At 37.6% G+C, this 21,628-nt stretch overlaps 1 protein-coding gene across 2 annotated transcripts; it reads left to right on the top strand.

Annotated features, from left to right (window-relative positions):
- Nucleotides 1-5: 5 nt before the first annotated feature.
- On the top strand, nucleotides 6-21,095 carry LOC113679953 (DNA (cytosine-5)-methyltransferase 1.S-like). Of its 2 annotated transcripts, none has more exons than XR_016185542.1 (46): nucleotides 6-167; nucleotides 338-386; nucleotides 568-629; nucleotides 897-942; nucleotides 1,099-1,456; nucleotides 1,838-1,884; nucleotides 2,020-2,084; nucleotides 2,759-2,843; nucleotides 2,953-3,050; nucleotides 3,572-3,626; nucleotides 3,952-4,032; nucleotides 4,746-4,855; nucleotides 5,094-5,212; nucleotides 5,353-5,445; nucleotides 5,563-5,648; nucleotides 5,903-5,968; nucleotides 6,746-6,823; nucleotides 7,096-7,199; nucleotides 7,549-7,612; nucleotides 7,863-8,068; nucleotides 8,204-8,279; nucleotides 8,386-8,460; nucleotides 8,854-8,937; nucleotides 9,015-9,139; nucleotides 9,431-9,536; nucleotides 10,196-10,308; nucleotides 10,859-10,976; nucleotides 11,296-11,363; nucleotides 11,741-11,815; nucleotides 12,123-12,168; nucleotides 12,420-12,510; nucleotides 13,128-13,215; nucleotides 13,668-13,741; nucleotides 13,972-14,090; nucleotides 14,434-14,505; nucleotides 14,749-14,890; nucleotides 14,973-15,124; nucleotides 15,410-15,541; nucleotides 15,744-15,890; nucleotides 16,822-16,877; nucleotides 17,152-17,263; nucleotides 17,357-17,506; nucleotides 17,936-18,102; nucleotides 18,810-19,058; nucleotides 19,170-19,286; nucleotides 20,658-21,095. XR_016185542.1 is itself a non-coding variant. In XM_089202765.1 (46 exons), the coding sequence occupies exons 1-46, from the start codon at nucleotides 121-123 to the stop codon at nucleotides 20,751-20,753; spliced, it is 4,761 nt and encodes a 1,586-aa protein (XP_089058891.1). In that variant the 5' UTR covers nucleotides 6-120; the 3' UTR covers nucleotides 20,754-21,095. The 2 variants fall into 2 exon arrangements, 1 of the variants encoding a protein (XP_089058891.1); XM_089202765.1 differs by having other exon boundaries at nucleotides 18,810-19,050.
- The last annotated feature ends 533 nt before the right edge of the window (nucleotides 21,096-21,628 follow it).

A 21,628-nucleotide genomic window follows, 5' to 3' on the forward strand; every position in this document is an offset into this window, starting at 1 on the left:
GGCGGGAAATCAACCAGTCAACATTCCACGCGATCGTGACCATCGACAGACAGCTTTCAGTCACAAAAGAACCTTGGTCAATTTGCTGATTTCTTCTATTTTGTCCAACGAAAAGGGAAAATGGTGCATGAAACTGAACCTGAATATCCTACGGAAATTTCTGAACGGTAAGATTCAGCGATCAAAATAAAATATTGGCCATGGCTCGATACATTTCAGCAGATACTAAGCGATCGCCGACCAATGCATATCACAAAATCAGCCTCTGACTTTTTGTCAATTGGATTCAAGGGCTTTTGGATCGATCGAGATTGTATTCTGTTGTATATATTTTCAGGTTGATAGAGCTCGCGGAGGAATATAAGGATGGCGTTTTCACCGAGAAGGTAAAGTCGACCTTCGGAAATGTGATCTCCAATAATTAATCAATGGTAAACGCAGCGATCAAACATAGGACATTTGCAAGAGGATCAATTTTGGCAGACCTGAGAAAACCTCTCGGTGGAAATTTTGTAAAATTTCTGTCCGCCGGCCAGCTTTAATATGTACAAATTGTTTCCTACACAGGGCTATGTGATGAAAAAGCTTAAGCTTTTAAAACCGTTGTCGGCCAACTCGGTACAAGAAAAGTAAGCTGTAGAATGATATATATTTTTTTAATTATTTTGTCTGCTTTTGTGCTGTTTTGTTTTTGTGGTTGTTTTTTTTTTTTTTGGTGATTTTAATCACGAGTTACTAAAATGGCCTTACATCACCTGATAAAAAAGCAGACTTTAATTATTGGTGTAGTTGTTGTTAAGAGAAGGGGTGGTTGTGGGAATTATTTTTGTTGAAATTACACTCATAATCCTTCCACTGGATTTATTTTGAAAACCACCGTGTTATCTCTATCGTAGGATTCAGAAAGCTCAAGACGACTACAAAGAAGGAAAGGCAACCGAAGTAAGTTTCTGATTCAGTTGATAATTGCTTTTCCACATTATCCCATTGTAATATGCTGATTGCAAGTGCTAAGCTATAAAATTATTTTGTAAAGACAATGCATGCTCAAAGCATTTACATTTCAGATCTTATTTTCATTTTTGTTCACTGCTACAGGAGCAACTCATAGACCAGTTGAAAGAGCTCCTCTCTGAGATTGGTCACAGAGCTAGCAATGGATGTGGTGCAGTTCCATTATCTCCAGCATCATGTAATGATGGTCAACATAGCTTAATGTCATCTGTGAAAGAAGATCCAATGGAGACAGAAGATGTAGCCTCCAGAAACGGAACAAGTAGTAATGACAACACTGATCCTGGTGCCTCAGGAACAAACTCTAATGAAATTATGCAGACTGATGACTCAGATAATAAACCATTTATTGACTCAACTGCAGGGGCGTCAAATGGCAATTCAAAGGAAGGCCACATTGAAAATGAAGCACAGACAGCCTCATTATCCACTGGCAAAGGAGGTAGGTATAATGTGATGAATGTGATAGAGGTTGTGGTTAACCATCTTGACGATATATAACAATAATAAAATATTAATTTATTCTTATGTGGATCACTTGTGTTAACCATGTGTTGGTAGTCTCCTTTTGAGGTTCAGATCTACTCTTTACTGTCATGTACTGAACATTACAATCACTGTCACTCTCTGGGGATCATCCTCTAGAAGGTGACCTCAAAAACTGCCTATCATAATGCTTCGTAAGGTGCTGTACAAACAATTGACTTCATCATCTCATCACTAAGAATAATTGAATCAATCAAATTTCTTAATGGTAACATCATACTTTCCCTATCTTGTTTGTGTTACTTAACAGGCAGGCTTTTTATTTCCAATTTTCCAGGGTCATCTTTGCCGTTAGAGAAAACCCCTCCTAACTCTGAGGACAAGGTACCTACAAGAGTTTGTTGTGAAATGGAAATGGAAATAACTAACAAAATGCCACAGTGACTGTTAAATGTGACTTTAAAGAATATTAAAAACTATATCAAGGCTGTTTGTCTGACTGAAAAAATTCTTTTGCAGAAAAAAACCAAACTGAGAAAAGAGACTGGCAGGCAACTGGGTATTAGAGAGATGTTTACTAAAGGGTAAGATACAAGTACATATGATAAGAGTCAAGTTAGAATGAATAATGTTTAAAGGATTTATTTAAATAATTGTACTTGACCTTATGTAGCAGATATGTTGTGGTCTGGGTTAATGTACCTGACTTTCCTCAAGTGTAACCATGTCAAGAAAGAGATTTGAATCAGTAATCTGTTGACAGAAACCTTTTGAATCCTAAGATGATTTGCAGTAAATGTAAACTTAAATGGTTTTTCTGTGACCAGAAACAAAGGGTTATGGCTGCTTAACACAATTGGGCCTCTGGTTACTTAAGTATTACAATCTCCTTGGATGGGAGTTGAGACTATTTAAAGACAATTTTCAGCAGTTAGGCTGGATTCTGTATTTGTTAACTCTCAGACAGAGAGTTACTAGCACTATTTGTGCAAAGTGTGATGTCTCAAAGACCCAACCACAGTGAAATTATGGCCTCCAATTGTAACCAGAGCAGTCAATAGCAGAAGTCATTACATTTTAGTGTTCCGCCACTTCATTTCTCACATTATGTCTGCTCTTCCCTACCAACATGTTTAGTAGAACTTTTGTTCCTTCCATCACAGACAAAACGTACATAACAACCTTGTCTAATAAGTAGTGGATTGTATTTAGAATTATTGTTATTATTATTATTCAGTAAATGAATGTTAATTTTTAGGCCTGCTAAAAGAAAGAATACAGCAGATGATGGTGAAGATGCTGGTGAGACCAGTGAAGATTCATCAAACAGCATCATTAGCAAAGTATGTAGTCTACTTTCACTGTACCACTTCATCATTATAATAAATATTATTGTGGATTTTTTCAATAAAAACATCAACATCACTGTTAATCAGTATGTTCATTTGGCAGGATAACAAACGTCTTAAAGTGTCAGAAGATGAAAGCACTGATGAAAAAGAAAAAGAATTGTCAGAAACAGAAACAGGAACAGAAACAGGAACAGAAAGGCAAGAGTTGACAACTTTACAAATACTCATATGAGTTTGAAAGCTTGAATATTATATACTATTCTCAATCTTGTTTGGTTGACCCTCAGGGTTTGTTTTGATCATAGAAAAGAATTGCCAAATTAGATGAAAAATAAAATTTTTGTAACTTATATCAAAATTATCTCAGTCAGTAGCACAATCCAAGAAATTTTATTGTTATTGGTGTGTATGCATTGCAGACATGCATACATACATTTAAATATATTTATATATATTATATATATATATATATATATATATATATATATATATATATATATATGTGTGTGTGTTTGTGTGTGTGTGTGTGTGTGTATGTATGTATGTATAAAATAATTGTCCATAGTCATCCCTATCAAATTAGAATACTCTAATTATTGTTTTTGCAAGTCATAGAACATGTAGTTATTGGTTTAACACCTACCAAATTTCAACATGATAATGTTGTAAATATATTTTTTCTTTCTCTTGCATGTGTTAATTCTTTTTTTGTTCAACAGCTATCAGCTAAGAGAATCCTCTGCAAGGGCAAAATGTGAAGGGGAAAAAACACAGGTGCTAAAAATGTTTGAATTCTTCTTGTCATACTGAAGACCTCTATGAAAGTTCTGTAGAAATAAATATATTTCTCAGGATTTGAGAGAAAAAGTAAAATCTTAAATGTTCTGGTAATATACAACAATGGAAGGTGGAAACGTTTTCTTGGTTTACATGTAGGTCAAGTATTTGCATGAAAGTCATCAGTTTGAACCCTATTCAAGCCACAATTTTTAATGCTTTATTTCAAAACTACCTAGTCATTTCTCCAAGTGAAATGATCTTTCTTCAAATGGCATCTATCTTGCTCTTTTAAATGATAATATGTTTGATCATTCTGTAGCCTCCTGTCAAATGTAAGGAATGCAAGCAACTTCTGGACAGTCCTGACTTGAGACTTTTCCTTGGTGACTGTGATGATGCTGTAAGTTTATGATACATGTTGCTCTCCACTAGGCAGTTTTTGAAGTTCCTTGAAGTTGTGCAAATGTTTGTTATGGTTCAAATTTTTACTAGTGGGAAACGTAAAGGACATGAATCTTACTATGTACCTAGTTACGGTTCTCTTGCAGTTAGCTATACAATGACTGGTATCTGACAAACATGTATACTAAATATTATCTTCTGACAACCATTTCAATATGACTAAAATTGAATGTTCTAACTTCCTGCCTGTCTTAAGGGTTGTTGTCTTATGAAATGTCACAGCCAGTATGTTTGTTCTAACATGTCAACTGATATTATTATACATGAGACTTACTATAAAATTTCTGAGTGGTCGAGACCATACAGTCAGCATACAATAGCATGTGAAGTTGACATGATATCCCAATATCTGCTGCTGATATTAGGTTATTATGTTGTGTTCAAAGTCTTACTAGTTTCCAAGCCCCTTGTCTATGAAGTGTTCTAAACTTTTGCAAACTCAGAGAATTGTTTTTATTTTTCAGATTGTTTATAAAATGTATAATAAAACAATTACTGAATTTTGGTTTTCCCATAAAATCATGATACATCAAACTTTGTGTCTGTGTTGTCTGCCCCAGCCTTCAGCTTCTGCAGGTAACTCAGACCTCAGCATTGATAATTCATGATATCATGCTCAACCTCATCCAGTAATTGCTTATTGTCTACCAGGTGGAAGAATTTGTTGCCTTAACCGATCCACGTTTGTCTCTGTTCTCTGGTGAGGAGGAACAATTTGACAGCTATAACGACAGACCACAACACAAAATAACAAATTTCAGGTAAGGAATTTTTGCATCTTTACAATTGTCACATTCATTAATCAAATGAAATAAAAGTTAAGATGATGAGAGCTCTTCATATTTCTTTGCACCATTCTATCATGCTTCACCTCTTCTATTCTTTTCCCACCTCTTCCGATCTGTTCCATTTTAAGTTGCATCGTACCAGTCCATCAAGTTGCCACAGTTGTCCTTAAGTTCTTCTTACTCTTTAATATTATTATGCATTTATTTATAGCATTTATGACAAGAACACTCACCTGTGCCCTTTTGACTCTGGCTTGATAGAGAAAAATATAGAACTATTCTTCAGTGGATACCTTAAACCAATCTATGATGAAAATCCAAGTCCAGAAGGTACATTGTATTTCAAAAACAGTTTAGAAACATTGGATTAAAATAATTGGAAAAGATAGGGAATCCTTTACAACCTAGAACGAATCACTGAAAAAGTAATTATTTGTACATATTATTGCTAAAATGTGCCTTATTTATAGGTGGAGTTCCAACAAAAGCTTTAGGGCCAATCAATGAATGGTGGACAACAGGATTTGATGGAGGGGAGAATGCTCTCATTGGTTTTACTACAGGTAAAGATTAATCCCTTGATTTACAGTGACTGTAACTCTAATCTTTCTTTAGACTAGTGTATTATTTATTACCTGCTATCCACTGAAATCCATAAGATTGAGTTTGTATACCTTTAGCCTTTGCAGAGTACATATTGATGCAGGCATCTGAGGAATATATGCCCTTTATGAACCTCATGAGAGAAAAGATTGCTATGAGTAAGGTAATGTTTATTTAAAATTTTATCTTTCTAGTTCGGCAAGAATCACAAACTAAAAGATCAGAGCACACAACTGTTATAGGTGGTAAAAGGAAACTAATTATTGGCTAGAATCTGAAGCATATAACCCGGATTCTAAGGCCAATAGTGCTCTCATAGGATATGGATGGGGAGTTGTAAATCCACAAAAACTACCTGAAATGAATGTGCTAAATAAGTTATTACATGAAAGTAAGGACTTCTTTTCTCTGTTACAGATTGTCATTGAATTTATACAAGATAATCCAGAGGCAAGGTACGAGGACTTGCTGAATAAAGTACAGGTAATGACATGATGTTGATGTTTGTTGTTACTGACCATAATTATAATGAAGATGAAGTGATAAGAAGCAGCAAGATGAATATTGTCATATATTTCAATAATTGATAATAATAAATGAACAGATTTTAACTTAATGCATTGTATTTGGTAGCTAATTTCACAAAATTTCAAGTTCTTGGGCTGATTGTGCAACTAGTGCAGTGTACAACTAGGAAGAGCTATCTATCTGATCTATCAAGGAGGACAACTTTAATCCCTTAACCCTCAAGAGTGACTTCCTTCTGATTTCCTCATACAGTATCACCCCTGAATCAAACATTAAGGTCATGAGAATATTGGAAATGATCAACAAGTACAGGAGCTCTTGATTGTGGAGCAAAATCTCCTTGTCAGCACCTTAGGAAATGTGTAGAAAACAGTGTAAAGAATATACATACTGATCTCAGGGTGTAAAAAGTTAAGCAGGTCCATTAGAAGAAACAGGCCTCTGCACAAAAAAGGATCTGTCATGTATAAATGTGCCTGCTGACTCCTTTCTTGTTCACTGAAACTGCATACATCAAATATAAATAAAAAAGTTGATTGTTACAAATAGGACTGAGATGTGTACTTGCGGCTGCCAATCCTAGTTGTGTGGGTTTCCGTGTAAGTCTACAGTTTAGAGCTGCAAATAAATTTATGCAATTCCCTGTACAATGTTGTATGACATAAGACAGAAAACCAATCATAGGATGAGTGATCTATGTTAACCCCTCTTTGCTATGTTATTGTTTCCAAGACTTCTGTGCCTCCAGAAAACTGTTCCACTTTTACTGAAGATACACTGTTGAGACATGCCCAGTTCCTTGTTGAACAGGTAAAAGCTTTTCATTTAACTCATATCAACTCCTATTTGCCTTACCATATTTTTGTATTACAATCTGTCTGACGGTGTATGATACAATAAATTACTGTTATGTCTTTCCTCTGAAGGTCACTGGTATTCTTTAGGAGGATGATGCTAAAAATTGTGGCAGTTTTGAAATTTTGTTCTTTAGATTCATCTTGAATACCTGTAAGGTATCTGTTAATAGGAACCTTTCAGTTTGCAATTGTCATCTTTCATTCTTGGCTTTATGATGTCTTTAGGTGGAAAGTTATGACCAAGCAGCTGATGATGATGAGCTCCCACTATTGGTGACACCATGCATGAGGGCTCTCATCAAGCTGGCAGGAGTTACACTTGGAAAAAGGTTTGTTATTAGACTGACATTATCTTTTTTAATGAAAAGGAGAATTTCATCAAATTTTATGGTACTATGAGTTAAATGACATGAATTTGCAAATTATGCATCTGTTGTGACGCGTTTTTAAGATGAATGTTTAATATCCTAGTAGAAAAAATAGTTGTTGTCTCAGATGTTGTACCAAGGATAAAGACCTGTTTACCTCAAGTAACTGTTTAAACTCCTTGTTTATTCAAGATATTTATCTGGTAGATGAATCAATTGTTTCTATTAAAGCACTACATTTTCTTGATAAGAAACTACCTCAGTCAATTGTTCTTCAGATGTTTTATAGTTGTCAACTTTTTCTATTCAGACGTGCTGCAAGGGGAGTGAAAGTCCGACTAGACAAGAAAAAGAAAGATACAGGTCCATCAAAAGTTAGTACTTACAGTAGACTAACAAATACAAAACAAGTTATCACTTTTGTGCTACATGCTTTTGTACTTCAATATTGAAAAGATGAACACTGGATCATTATTAACCGAAGGTGTCACTGTATAGTTGGCAGACCTCTGGCCTTCTTGCACTATAAAAAAAAGAACATTACAGCAGTTTTGTGTCTTGTAAGTTTTTTGTATAAAGATTTATTAATGGCCTCCCAATAATTTGAAACTGAATTTATTGTAGGCCACCACTACACCCCTGGTGCGGAACATATTTGACATTTTCTTCCAAGATCAAATCGATGGTAAAGAAACAAGAACATCTCGTAGGAAGCGATGTGGTGTTTGTGAGGTGTGCCAGCAGCCAGACTGTGGAAAGTGTAAATCCTGCAGGGACATGGTCAAGTTTGGTGGAACTGGCAGAAAGAAACAGTGCTGTGAAGAAAGAAGGTTTTTGTTCTTCTTTTTGTCTTCTATAATGCATTCATTTCCATGACCCTGAATTTGCTGCATACTGGCTTTTAAAAAATGATTTATTTCATTCTCTTTTCCTCAAGACCTAATTAAGTTTGTCTTTAAATGTAGGTGCCCTAACTTGGCTGTTGAAGAAGCTGAGGATGATGAAGATGTCACAGAGGAGAGTGAAGAAAATGTGAAAATGGTAAGTAAAACTGTACTTAAATTTCAAGGGTAAAAGGAAGACATTTTAATAGCTGATGTTCATGAGGTAATGTTATTTATTTTGTGCATATTTTTTTCTGTTCCAGAGTCCTAACAAGGATATGGTGAAGAAGAAAAAAACAACACATAAAACTGCAAAATCAAAGAAAGGGATTAACGAGGTGAGTTTACTTTTTTAAAGGCTATGTGCAGCTCTTGCTTAACTGTAAGTAACTGTTTGTCTTCAATGTTAATAGCAACAGTACAAAGAAATGTTTGATTCATGACAGTGCCACTTAAACAATGTCAGTTTTGAAAATGGCTGATGTATAAGAAGGGTTAAAAGGATAGGCAGCAAACAGCATTTACAATGATAGGAAAGAGGTGTTTCTTACTCCTTTATATCTAAAAACTTTGTTTTTTCATTAGAGATTATACAAAGAGCACAAATTGTATCATGTTGAGTGATCACTTGATTTTTCCACAGCTGCCTTTCATTCATTAAAATGTGTAATCAGTTGTCAAGGGTTCCTAAAGAAGAATGATTCTAAAAACCTTTTTTTGTCCATTATTAGACCAAAGTTGAATGGATAGGAGATCCTTCTAAAGTCAGTGGAAAGAAGAAATACTACTCATCAGTTCTTATCAACAGCCAAGAGGTTCGTATTCTCACTTTTCTGTGGAATCTTGGCTCAGCTGTCAACACAAGCCAATACCTTCTTTTGACCTATGGCAGGTACAAGTGGGAGATTTTGTGAAGGTACGCCCTGAGGATCCTCACATGCCACTTTTTATTTCCTGTGTGTGCTACATGTGGGAGGCAGCAAATGGTGACAAGATGTTTCACTGCAGATGGTTCAGGTACAAACCAAATGCTCTGTGCCTATTGCAATGTTACAACAGGCATTACATGTTTCTTTCAATCAATTGATTGTAAAGCTTCGATGTCTACCAGCACATATTGTAGATCATTTATAGTGAGCTTTTCTATTTTCTATGCAGAAGAGCAATGAATTTGTTAAAATAACAACATGGCTACAGCAAAGACAGCTGTGTAGTTTCGTTGCTACCCTACTCTGAACATTTCAGACTCACATGTCAAGTAACAAACATTCTGCATATTTTCTCTCAATACCATATCATTGGTTCTAGCCGTGGCTCAGAAACTATTTTGGGTGAAACAAGTGATTCTAAGGAGCTTTTTCTTGTGGATGAATGCGATGACAACCCTCTTGGTTCCATTGTACAGAAATGTGTTGTAAGTTTATCTGAATATATCCTCTGGTCGTATTTAGTCCTTTTCAATACATTTTGTGCATAAAAGAAATACACTGATTTTGCTTGTGGCATTCTTGGCAAACATGCAACTCTATCCTTGCCCTCATTCCAGCATTATGAGGTAGTCGTTTGCACTGAGACTCCAACGCCTGACTGCTCGGATCACATCAACAATTAAACATTTATTGAGGTTTCAACAGAAAGGAGCAATAGAATATTGAATTGAGTGGATGAAACTGATTTCGGATATTTCTGCGTCGCTTTATAACAAAACTTGAACAACATTTTGCTCAATTAACCAGAGCGAATTTTCTCTAGAAATTTCGCAACTCTTTATTGTCCGCGGTGAAATATCTTTCGAAATTTAGGCGTACCGAAACAATAGGTGACTCAAAAGTTCGTGGAAAATTCGCGGAAATTTCGTTCAGAGTGAAATTTCCTCGAAAAGCCACGAAAAGCGAGGAAATTTGTCGAAATTCGTTTGCGTTTCTTTTGCACAGTACGGTATATATCGGTAAACCCAGGTTTCAAAGTCTGTGAATTTGTGAATAACACAGGCTTATAATATGTGTGTCATATATGTATGCCATTTAAGTTTTCCATAGGCTACAGATTAATATTTGTGATATGAATGAACAGGTGACGCAGAAGTTACCAGAAGCTGATTGGTTCCAGAGAGGCGGACTTGAAGAGCGGGAAGCTGACAGCATGATGGAAGAGGACGATGGGAACACATTTTTCTATCAGAAATGGTAAGGAAAAGTTCTTGAAAAGTAGCGGTTTCAAAGTAGTGAAGACAGTCAGCGTCCTTTAGTGTGGGGTCCGTGTCACTCATGTCATTGATTCATTTTTCTATTTTTAACCAAACTTCCCCTCTCGATATAGAAAGCTTGCACAGAGTCTTGGGTAAGCTGCAAAAGCTGCCCAAGTGCAGGGTAAGATCTTCGCAAGGTTGCTGAAATTTTACAGAAACTGGTTAATTGGGAACATTCACTTAATGTAACTGGAGAATTTTCAATTTTAGGAGGATGAACCCTGGACGGTCCCTAGCAGTGGAGAGCTAAATTTCTCATGCACTGTTCAGTGTACCAGTCCGAAGAAGTCTTGAAATTAAACTCAAAAATGTAATAAATCAAATTTTGTGGCCATGAAGTAACTCGGGTCTCCTAGTTCTTCCATCCTTTAAGCTAAAACAAGTTATATGTAATGATCAACTTAATTATACAGTCACAAAGCTCTGATGTCTTTAATTCTAAATGCACATATGTCACAGAAAGAGATATCGCTTTCTCAACGTTTCAGGTATGATTCTGAACATGGTCGATTCACAGATCCCCCCTCGGAATACACTGCTGCTATAGATAGGAAAGAAAATCATAAATTTTGTGAGAGCTGTAAGCGACAGACAGCACAAAAGCAGGTAGAATTGCATAAGTTAATATTTATTTCTTAAATTTATTTTTTTATCCTGTTTATAAATATTTTTAGATGTATATACTTTTTCACATTTTGAGTATAAGGTCTATATGGTATTCAACATACAACTTAAGTGTATTAACATTTGAATAAAGTTCATTATTTTTGTTATTATTATTATTATTATTATTATTAATAATGACTTAACGAAAGGTGTTTGTGCGTCAAAGCTACACCATAGAGTTCATCTATCTTTGCAGTTCTTTGTTCCTTTGGTTTAGTTTTCCACGTATGACATAATTAACTTATCATACATGTTCTAGCAAGAAACACCAACAGTGGAAGAACCACTGGAAAAAGAATCAAAATCTTCCTCTAAAACGTATTACAAGTATGTCTATTTTCTTATTTTTCTCGTTTTAATCAGAGTTTGTGCATTTTTTTTAGCTTTGAACGCCAAAGATATTCAGGCAAGGTCATTTGCACGTCTTCCGCAGAGGAGACTCGTCTCTTCCAGTTTTTTTTTTTTTTTTTTTTTGGCTCTTTCATTTATTTGTTCAACTATTCTTCCTAATCCATCATTTTCAGCTTGTTTAGCTTCAATATACCCTCTTAATTCATGAAAGTTTTGAAGGAAATGTGTCTTCACGGTCTTTAGTCCCCTTATCTACTCCAGGAAAAAAAGTGTCGTATCATGGTAATGATTATTTGTTTGTGTATGCTGTATTTGCACCCCAGAAAAAATTTCGTGAATTTTCTTCTTTTTAGATCGTGCAACATAAACGGCGTGCAGTACAAGCTAGGAGATTGTGTTTTCCTCACGCCTGAAGCATTTTCATTCAAGTAAGAGATTTATTTGTATGCTCCTTACTTCCTGAACTCCAATACCTTTGATCAGCCATAACTGACCGAGGAGTGCTGTGATGCATTGATAGAGAATGCTGTTACGAGGCTGCTATGTTAACTTGCTGTGTTAAACTGAGTCCTATGACCTTGAGTTGCTAATAATGAAATCATAGGGCTGAACAAGATGGAATGTAAAGCAAACTTATGGAGCCGGAACCGAGCGCGAAAAGGTTTGAGAACAAAGATTGGCAGGGTTCAAACGTCACTGAAAAAATCACAATCAAATTTTGCTCTTTTTTCGCAGTGTCAAGCCGAAAGAGACGAAGAAAGGCTTCAAGAAGAACGAAAAGGTATTCACTTTGTGGTTTGTTGGTTTGTTTCTCGTTTTTCTGTTACTACGTGCCCTAGACCCTCTGTTTCATCTCAAAGGGTGACAGCCAATCCCAAAAATATTCCCCCAGGGAAAAAAGGGTTATGGTCTATACCAGTTGACCTAAAAAAGGGAATTCATGACGATGGTTTACAAGTTATTTGAGTTTCATTAGCTGGCAATTCACATAAATACCAATTACAATTATTTTTAATCGTATAAACTCTTTAGGTGGACGAAGAGGTTTATCCCGAATATTACAGAAAACCCAATGAGTATGTGAAAGGAAGTAACTATGATGTACCACAACCATTTAAAATAGGTACGTTGTCAGCGACAGATTACTAAAAGCGTAGATAAATAAGCTGTGAGAGACTTTCGTTTGTTTTGTTGGTGAAACACATACGTAAGTATTACAGGTCAGAGAGACCGAGTTTGCGGCATACCTAATCCTTAAAAAACTTTGCATTGAAATACAAAATCCTATTGCGTTTCGAGTTGGTGGTTTTTGTGAGATATTCTGACAGTTGGTCGGTCAGGTAGTCAGGCTGCAGTCAGTCAGCAGTCAATGTGCAGTCAGTCAGTCAGTCAGTTGGTCAGTCTGCAGTCGATCCGTCAGTCAGTCAGTTAGTCAGTCTGCAGTCGATCCGTCAGTCGGTCAGTTGATCAGTCTGCAGTCGGTCCGTCAGTCAGTCAGCCAGTCAGTCTGCAGTCGGTCCGTCAGTCAGTTAGTCAGTCAGTCAGTCAGTTGATCAGTCTGCATTCAGTAGGTCAGTCAGTCAGTTCGTCCGTCAGTCAATTGGCCAATAAGTCGGTCAGCCAGCCAGCCAGCCAGTCAATCGGACAGTCAGTCAGACAGGCTATCAGTCATTTATTCTATCATATTATCGGTAAGTTTGTTATTTTGCCTGATTTTGTTTTTTATTATTATTTTCTCAGGTCGCATTGTAAACATCTTTACAAAATCAAGTTCAGGGAAGTTAACAGAAGAACTTGATATTATGTTGACTGTTAATAAATTTTACAGGTAGGTGAAGGTACCATCAGACTTAAGGAGTGCCTATTCTCGTGCGCAGAAAATCTTGTGCGTTTAGGAGGAAAAATTACTCGGCAAGCCCGGCGATTTCATGACCTCTCTTATTCATAATTTATCTTCTACGTAACTGTGAATGAGAGCATTTAGGAAGGGGAACACTAAAGCTCAGACATTTATGAGACACCACTGGGGACCGGATGGTGAATGCAACTTCTTTAGGCGCGCTCCAACCTCTACCAGCCAATCAATTTGAAATCCTCATAGACCACTGAGCGAGCACAGAGTAAAAGGACTTTCGCCTTCTTGCTACCGACAAGATCTTAAAAACCCCAGTACCTAAGAAAGTTGAGCGTGAGAACGAAAACTTCCGCAAATCAACATAAAATCGGCACCTATTGCATAAACTGCGACAGGCTTTTATGCCAGGCTATGTTTCCTTTCAGGCCAGAGAATACTCACAAGGGATCAAGTTTTGGCCACCAAGCAAATCTGAATTTGTTATATTGGAGTAAAGAAGGTAAAGAGATCTTGGTTTTCAGCTCATTTATTGGAGTTAAAGGCAGAACGAGCGAACGAATACCATGTTGTTTTTTCCCCAAATGGATTAGTGTTCTTTTCTGTGCACGGGAAAAACTCGTCGAGAGTGAAAAGATTTAGAACATTATTAAAAGTAGAAACAGTCATGTTTTGGCTCAGGCAAGCTTTCTTGATTTCGTTCCGTTTTTCTCTCTTGTTGTGTTGTTTCAGAGGCAACTATTTCCATCGATGACGTCACAGGCGGGTGCGTGGTTACTTGTGGAGAGGATCTTAACTGTTCAGTTGAAGAATATACAGCTAAAGGAATTAACTATTTTTACTTCTTAGAGGTGATTATAATATTCCGTTAGTCGCTTACTGCGTGTTTGTGTTTGTGTTGTCCCCGATATTGGCAATTCCATGGCCTTTTCTGACCTCATCATTATTGATTAGCCATTCGTGATTTTCATTTTCTTAACTAACGTAATGTAAAGAATATGATGGACTTTTTTAAAAACTACGTTAAATTTAATTTGCTCCCAAGAAAGCCTTTCAGTAGTTCTCGTATCAAAAGCATAACGGACGGCAAGGGATGTTGAAGCTTCGAATTGATCGGTGCATTGCATTACTGAAAAATTGTAGGAAGTTTTCCCGTAGGATTTCTTTGTACTCACACTATGGTATTTCCCACAGGCGTACAACAGTGAAACAAAAGAGTTTGAAGAGCCTCCAATCGAGGCGCGTAATGCTGCAATGAAAGGAAAGGTTGGTATCATGGCCATAAAACACGGAAACCTAATAGTTTAGGTAAAATGTGCAAATTTCTTGTGCCTCGGTCATTTTATAAAATCAGACTTCTATGTCGATAAAAGAAATTGGTTTGAAGCGACGAGATCATTGCAACTTCGTGACGTTGCCATCGGTGCAGCTGTTGAAAATTCAATTGTGCACATAACAAGACTGAGTGAAACTCATTTCTACCCGCTAATCTTGTAAATTGATTTTCAGGGTAAAGGCAAAGGAAAAGGAAAAGGGAAAGGGAAGGCTTCTGCTGAAACAGATAATCAGAGTTCAAAAAAGGATTTTAATGGTACAGTGAATGAAACAGTCACCAAACTGCGGTGTCTTGATGTTTTTGCCGGCTGCGGTGGTGAGTGAAAATTTTGCGAAAGAGTTACTGTCTATAGGCGTATTGCCAAATTGTTTATTGTCGGCATCTGTATTTGTCCCAGGTCTGTCAGAGGGTCTTCATGAAGCAGGCGTGGCTGAGTCCTGTTGGGCCATTGAGAAGGAGGAGCCTGCAGCAAGTGCCTTCAGTCTGAACAATCCCGGATGTACTGTGTTCACTGACGACTGTAACTCTCTGTTGAAGCTTGTGATGGATGTAAGCCAAGTCATGTGATCATCTGGTTTACTGTTGTTTCGATACAAAGTCGTTTCGTTGCAGGTCTATTAGATGCATCGGCAAAGTAGAAAAACGTTGAAAAGTCGTGTCGGTACGACTTCAGTTTGTATCGAAACGACTTTGTATGGAAACGACCGGACTCTGATCATCTATTGATCGCAATTGAACGCTTTGTTGTTGATGAGAGATGTATCTATTTTGAATGAAGCACAAGTGCCAAAGCTATTTGCTAGAGTTTCAATTTTATTGCCTTTGCATTCTCAGGGTGAAAAGAAGAATCCAAAAGGACAGACACTACCCCAGAAGGGAGATGTAGAGCTGTTGTGCGGCGGCCCCCCCTGCCAAGGATTCAGTGGAATGAACCGTTTCAGTTCAAGAGACTACTCCAAATTTAAGGTGAACAACAAATCTAATTCAAATACATACAGTCATCTAGTATCAACGAGAGTTCGCTGACCATTTACGCGCCTTCCGGAAAGTATCACTGTTGTCATGGTGCATGAGAGAAACAGAAAAAATTCTTATTGTATACATGTTACGTTACACTTGTTGGTCTGGTTGCTCTTTCAATCCCACGTTTAATTGTTTCTTTTTGTAGAATTCTCTGGTGGCATCTTACCTCAGTTACTGTGATTACTATCGGCCGAAGTTTTTCATTTTGGAAAATGTTCGCAACTTTGTGTCATTCAAGCGAAGCATGGTGCTGAAATTAACTCTACGATGCCTTCTTAAGATGGGATATCAGGTTAGTTGGTTACCGGGTTACCACGGATTTTTATAAATCTCCCCCTTGATTAATATTGTTGGTTTTATGCCCCGTCTGGTCATCGCACTGTTTGACTGGAAAAGAACTGTTTAGTTTACTCAGTTAATAAGTTTCTTCTTCCGGTGAAAAAGCAACTAGTAGGTCATATTTTTCAATCCTGTTTATAATGAATCCCTGTTTTTTCTGCTTGTGACTGGTTACGCACATTTACCTGTTCCTTTGGCAATAGAGTGTATTTCATTTAAATTTTCCTTGACTCGCTCTACAATTTATCTTGGATGAAATTACAGAGAGTTTTCACTGAAATATACTCTAGGGTGTTCTACCATTTCCTTAGTGATTTTCACGCCATCCTCACAAGCCTAAACGCGCAAACAAAAATCGGATTAACAAGCGAACTGAACTGGAAAATTCGCTTGGGAAAATCGCCATCGATTTTCGGGATCAATATCAGTATCTGGGCAACTGCCCACCTACCCCTCCCCTAACTCAACAGCAGTCAATTGACAACAACTTAAGGTTAATGTTGGGTTAGGGGAGGGGTAGGTGGGCAGTTGCCCAGATACTGATATTAACCCATTCACACTAGCTAAACATATTGAGTCAAACCGGGTTTAATGTCATCGAGACACAAAGAAATGAATCTTCTAGGGAATACATTGATTCATTCACGCCGGTTATTGCTAACTTGTATTTTCAATGTCACGGTGCTACATTTAAAGTCGACAAGCATCGGTTTAGGCAGCTTCTATAAAGAAATATTGTAAACTGTGTTTAACGAAACATTTTTAAGCTTTGGTACGAATAGGACGTGAGTTTTATTTGGCTCGGTTGTGGTTACTTTGGCTCTGTTAAGGGGTGTTACCATGGTCAATTGACACCGTTACTTTCTTGTTTACTTTCTGTGCAGTGTACATTTGGTGTCCTACAGGCTGGTTGTTATGGCGTTCCACAGACTAGGCGGAGGTGAACTAAGACTTTTCATTTTTATCAAAATCATTTTTCATTCTCTACGTTTTGGGTTGTTTCTATTTTTGGTGAAATGTTACACCATTGCCAGCTTAATTAAATGATGAAGAGATGTTCTCAATCAACACATCAATCCATTGGTGGAACGTTGTGAATGGTAATGTGTTAAACTTAAAAGTTGTTGTTGTTGATGATGAAGCTTGTACGTCTGTGTATTTGCTAGCGTGAATTAGAGGGTGTGTTTTAAACTTGCTTTTATGTCATATTTCAGGGCCATTATTATGGCAGCTGCTCCAGGTGAAGTGTTACCGCTGTACCCTGAGCCGACGCACTGCTTTTCTCCTCGGGCCATTCAACTCACGGTCATGGTGGACGATAAGAAAGTAATTACATCTTGCATTGATTCATTTTTATGTGACAAAATACAGTGCACTGTGCCTCCCCTAACCTCCAGCGCCTTTGTCTCTTTTTTCCAGTTCCAATCGAACATTACTCGGCTATCGTCGGCTCCCTACCGAACAATCACTGTACGGGACGCCATGTCAGATCTTCCGGAGATAAGGAATGGCGCGTCTAATGATGAGATCTCTTACAATGGCGATTCGATTTCTCATTTTCAAAGACAAGTAAGAGTTTTGACACTTTCTCCTCTATGTTGTATACATTTCACACCTACGCTTTTTTAGTTGTAGGGAGTTTAATAACAGAAAATTTTCAACAAGTGTGGAAAATTGAAACATGATTAATGCATGAAAATAGTGCAAGTTTTCAACCAGTCACAGAGCAACCTGAACAGCAAGTCCAGATCTTGATTTAAGGCAGTTTAATTTTTTTGAAATATATGAATTTCTCTCTTACTTTCTTAGTTTGTATTACCTAAAGAAAATAAAACTTATTATTCCAAGGCTTCTCAATGAGAATAATTTACATGGCAACAGAGGACTCTGTCCAAACGAAGGAAATCGTACAAAGATTTCCCTATGCATGATGAGGCATGCAATACTGTTACACCCACATTTGAGAATTGTGTGCAACATTCGTTTATTACTTCTCAGATGCGCGGCCGTCAAGACCAGCCAGTTCTTCGAGATCACATTTGTAAGGAAATGAATCCTCTCGTTGCTGCACGCATGCGTCACATTCCTACTGCCCCAGGATCAGACTGGAGAGATTTGCCGAATAATATCGTCCGTCTGTCCGACGGTACTTACACCAGCAAACTGTGAGTTATGGGTTCTTTTGTTTTTTTGTTTTTTTTTTTTTGTGAGTTATGGGTTCTATTGTTTTTTGATGGTCTTTCTTCAATCTTTCCACTGGATTGCAAAAACTTTGACAATTGAAAGTATGAACGATGAGCACTAGGACCTGATTGCTTTTTTTGTCAGTATTTGTTTATTTACAGAAACACATATTTACTTTTCCCATTCTTTATGGCAAATCTTTTTCATGATTATTCTCTCCTTTTGGGAAAGCTTGGATAGTTTTCACCATTCATCGCACACTACCAACTGAGGTCATCATTGAGGTTATGTAAACTCATAATGCCGTTGGGTCTCATCGTTTATGGTCAACACTTCTTTTTTTTGCAAACACCTGCATATACTCTCTGACTATTAAGTTGAGTCGAGAGGATATTCTTTTGGTTGAATTAGACTATCACAATACCTCGCTCTCTGCTAGGTATCAGTCGTAGGTTTCTCTGTTAATTCAAAGCGACTTAGATTACCAGAATGACGACTTAAGCGGTCTGGAGGGTGCCCATTGTCTGCTGTTTTAAATTTTTCTTCCTGTCTACTTTTTAAATCTTGAAATCCTGTGACGGAACAGGCTGTCTGTACCAACATGAAGCTGTTCCACCAAATTCCTAGCCTGCTTTGAGGGTAGAACAAGTTCTACCCATTCTAATATGTGTGGTATCACTCGTTGCAGAGCTTATACGCACGATGACAAGAAAAATGGTCGGTCATCCAACGATGAATTACGAGGAGTTTGTTCGTGCGCAGAGCGCAAGCCATGTGACCCGGCTGACCGTCAGGTCAACACTCTTATACCATGGTGTCTTCCACATACGGGAAACCGCCATAATCACTGGGCGGGGTTGTACGGTAGACTGGAGTGGGACGGGTACTTCAGTACAACCATCACGAATCCTGAGCCCATGGGAAAGCAGGTCGGCAGGTGCATTTACGATACAATCATAACAGAGAAATTCCTTAGAGTACTTATGACCACTTTTCTGTTTGCGTGGTAAATTAGGAATGTTCGATCTTCTTTCTTTCTTCTAATTAGGGCCGAGTCCTTCATCCACAGCAACACAGAGTTGTCAGTGTGAGAGAATGTGCTAGGTCCCAGGGATTCCCCGACGCTTATCGATTCTATGGAAGCATCATCGACAAACATCGACAGGTGAGTGGTAAAACAGAACATGTAAAATCCGAAGGCGTCTAATAGTTTAGAATAAAACGTGAAAAGATAAGAAGAGAATGATTGTTCAACCACATTTTGGTTTATTTATTATATAGAATTTCTGAAAGCTTAGAACAGATAAAAAAAAAGAAGATAGATTTCGAACGCGGTCGCGGAATGAAGTGAGATGTTTATTCTATCGGATGAACTAAGAATAAGTTCTTATCTCATGTACTGATTTACTTTAATGTACCGGCCTAATTGACCTTAACCTAAGTTGTACCATTGTTTAGATCCGCCGAGGAGATTTGTAAAAACCTTTCTTAAAGCGAAAAAAATCATTTGGCCTCACAATACCCTGCCTCGCCTCTTTCAATCTCCAGAGGGCATACAAGTGAATTATTCCTTCTCGGTAGATAAAAGACACGTTTTTTGGGTTTCTTCAAAGACAATATCCGTCAAGGCAAACGAGTTTAGTTGTAGTCTCATTATAAGGGATTTCCGGATAAATGATTACGGCCGTGCGTTTGTCATCAAGATTGTGGTGTATGAAAATCAAGCTAGGTCACAGGAAGTAGCGTATCTTAGAAATTACCCAGTTTGGCGGCGAACCAAAATAAGCCTTAAACTCTTCAGGACAGAACCGAGGTTTTTGTTGTTTCTATTATCACACCCGCGAACATACTTGCTTTGCAACTCTTAAGTTACGTATTTTTGTTTTTTTTAAAGCGTTAATTCTTAAAAGTAGCTTTGCTGGCTTAATTCACGAAAGGGGAAATCGTGAGTCACAGTAAATTGGATGACCCAACTAACAAAGTATTTAAACGAATTTCCTGTTAGTCCGAGGCAAAATAAAAATAACCTCCTTGAATCAATCCAAGCGATGGAAAAACTACACAAGATGACTTAAATGATACTAATAGGTATAAAAACAAATCTGAAGCTTCTTTCGAGAGAATGAAAACATCAAATATTTTAGACGATTTAGGGTCACAGAAACGGACGTGACAGCAAAGTTTCCCTCAGGGGATGGCGTCCGTAAATATGGAATCCACGTCATTCTGGTGGGCGCTCCCTAGTGGTTTTTCCTTGGGTGATATAAACACGCACTCTGTCAATTATTCCTTGTTATTGATTGAAAACGCTGTTGCGTCATTTGTGCGCTTCCAAACGTTCTTATATTGGCTATTAGAAACCTGAAAACCGTGGTTTATCTATAGACGGCATGTTTATTTATTTATTTATTTTAATTCTGACTGTACCAAATGCGTTTCTATGCGTAGCAGATAGCCCACTTTTTGAGGACTTAATCTCACGTAGTCAGCTTGACCACCTGTCATGCACTAATATTGTTGATCCTCTCCCCGTTAGGTCGGAAATGCGGTGCCACCGCCCCTAGCGGCCGCTATTGGCCGTGAAATAAGAAAATGTTTAACTCCTGAATCCAAGTCCAAATCGCCTGAGTAAGGACCACGCAGTGCACGCTGGCCGTGTATACCTTTTTTTTTCGATCCTTGCCGCGTCAAGACGTCACATAGGATTTGTGCAAACAGTATTTGCACTCTATACACTCAAATCTTCCTCGAATATATATACGTGTACACATATAAATCAGCGTTTCACTCGTATGCCTTTGGATTAACACAACCACCGGTTGAGTCGGAAGCCACGTGTTTTTGAGAGCTATACCGAGCCTACTAAGTATTTATTTCACGATATATCACACTCTGCCCCAGTTCTGGCAGCGGATAGTTTGGCCCATTTCGTAACAAGTCATTCAAACGTTCAATAAAATCTAGTGATATCTCGTAATTCCCTTTGTGGTGTATTTCTCCGCAACTATGAATGTCCTCGAAGCAGTGTTGTCCCTGTTCCAAAACTGCTCTAATAAGCTAAGTCTCCGACTCGCATTAAGGTCCCCTTTGGAAGTAAAACCACATTCAGATGGCTTTGTAAAGCTACACCCCTTCTCCGTTTCTCCATTACCGACAGATTTAGTCGAAAATGGGATTACCAGTGAAAAGTAATCTCAAAAGCGGATTCGTTAGCCGCCACGCGAAGAAAGTCTCCAACAAGAAAATGAATATTATGAAAATTCTGTAAATTTTACGGTAAGCGTTATACGAATAATTTGACAAGCTGCAAAAAGACTAACTTGCCTGTATTGAAGAAGCTTTGTTGAGATATTTAGACGTATTTCTGCAAATTCAAAAGCGAACGACAGAGAAAAAACCCATATTACTTGCTGTGATGTGTGGGTGGGATGAATAAACTCGTGAGGAATAGGAACGACTCGGGATGGAAAAGATTTATCAAATTTCAAAAAAGTTTTAGTTAAATTT

The sequence above is a fragment of the Pocillopora damicornis genome, chromosome 4 (genome assembly GCF_964200805.1).
Source record: "Pocillopora damicornis chromosome 4, jaPocDami1.2, whole genome shotgun sequence".
NCBI classification, from domain to species: domain Eukaryota; kingdom Metazoa; phylum Cnidaria; class Anthozoa; order Scleractinia; family Pocilloporidae; genus Pocillopora; species Pocillopora damicornis.

What these genes read in the sequence shown, in the direction of transcription:
- LOC113679953 (XM_089202765.1), top strand. Translation starts at nt 121, where the DNA reads ATGGTGCATGAAACTGAACCTGAATATCCTACGGAAATTTCTGAACG. An exon ending in CTCCTAACTCTGAGGACAAG is followed by an intron (nt 1,885 to 2,019) that starts GTACCTACAAGA and finishes ATTCTTTTGCAG; the next exon opens with AAAAAAACCAAACTGAGAAA. An exon ending in ACTTGCTGAATAAAGTACAG is followed by an intron (nt 5,969 to 6,745) that starts GTAATGACATGA and finishes ATTGTTTCCAAG; the next exon opens with ACTTCTGTGCCTCCAGAAAA.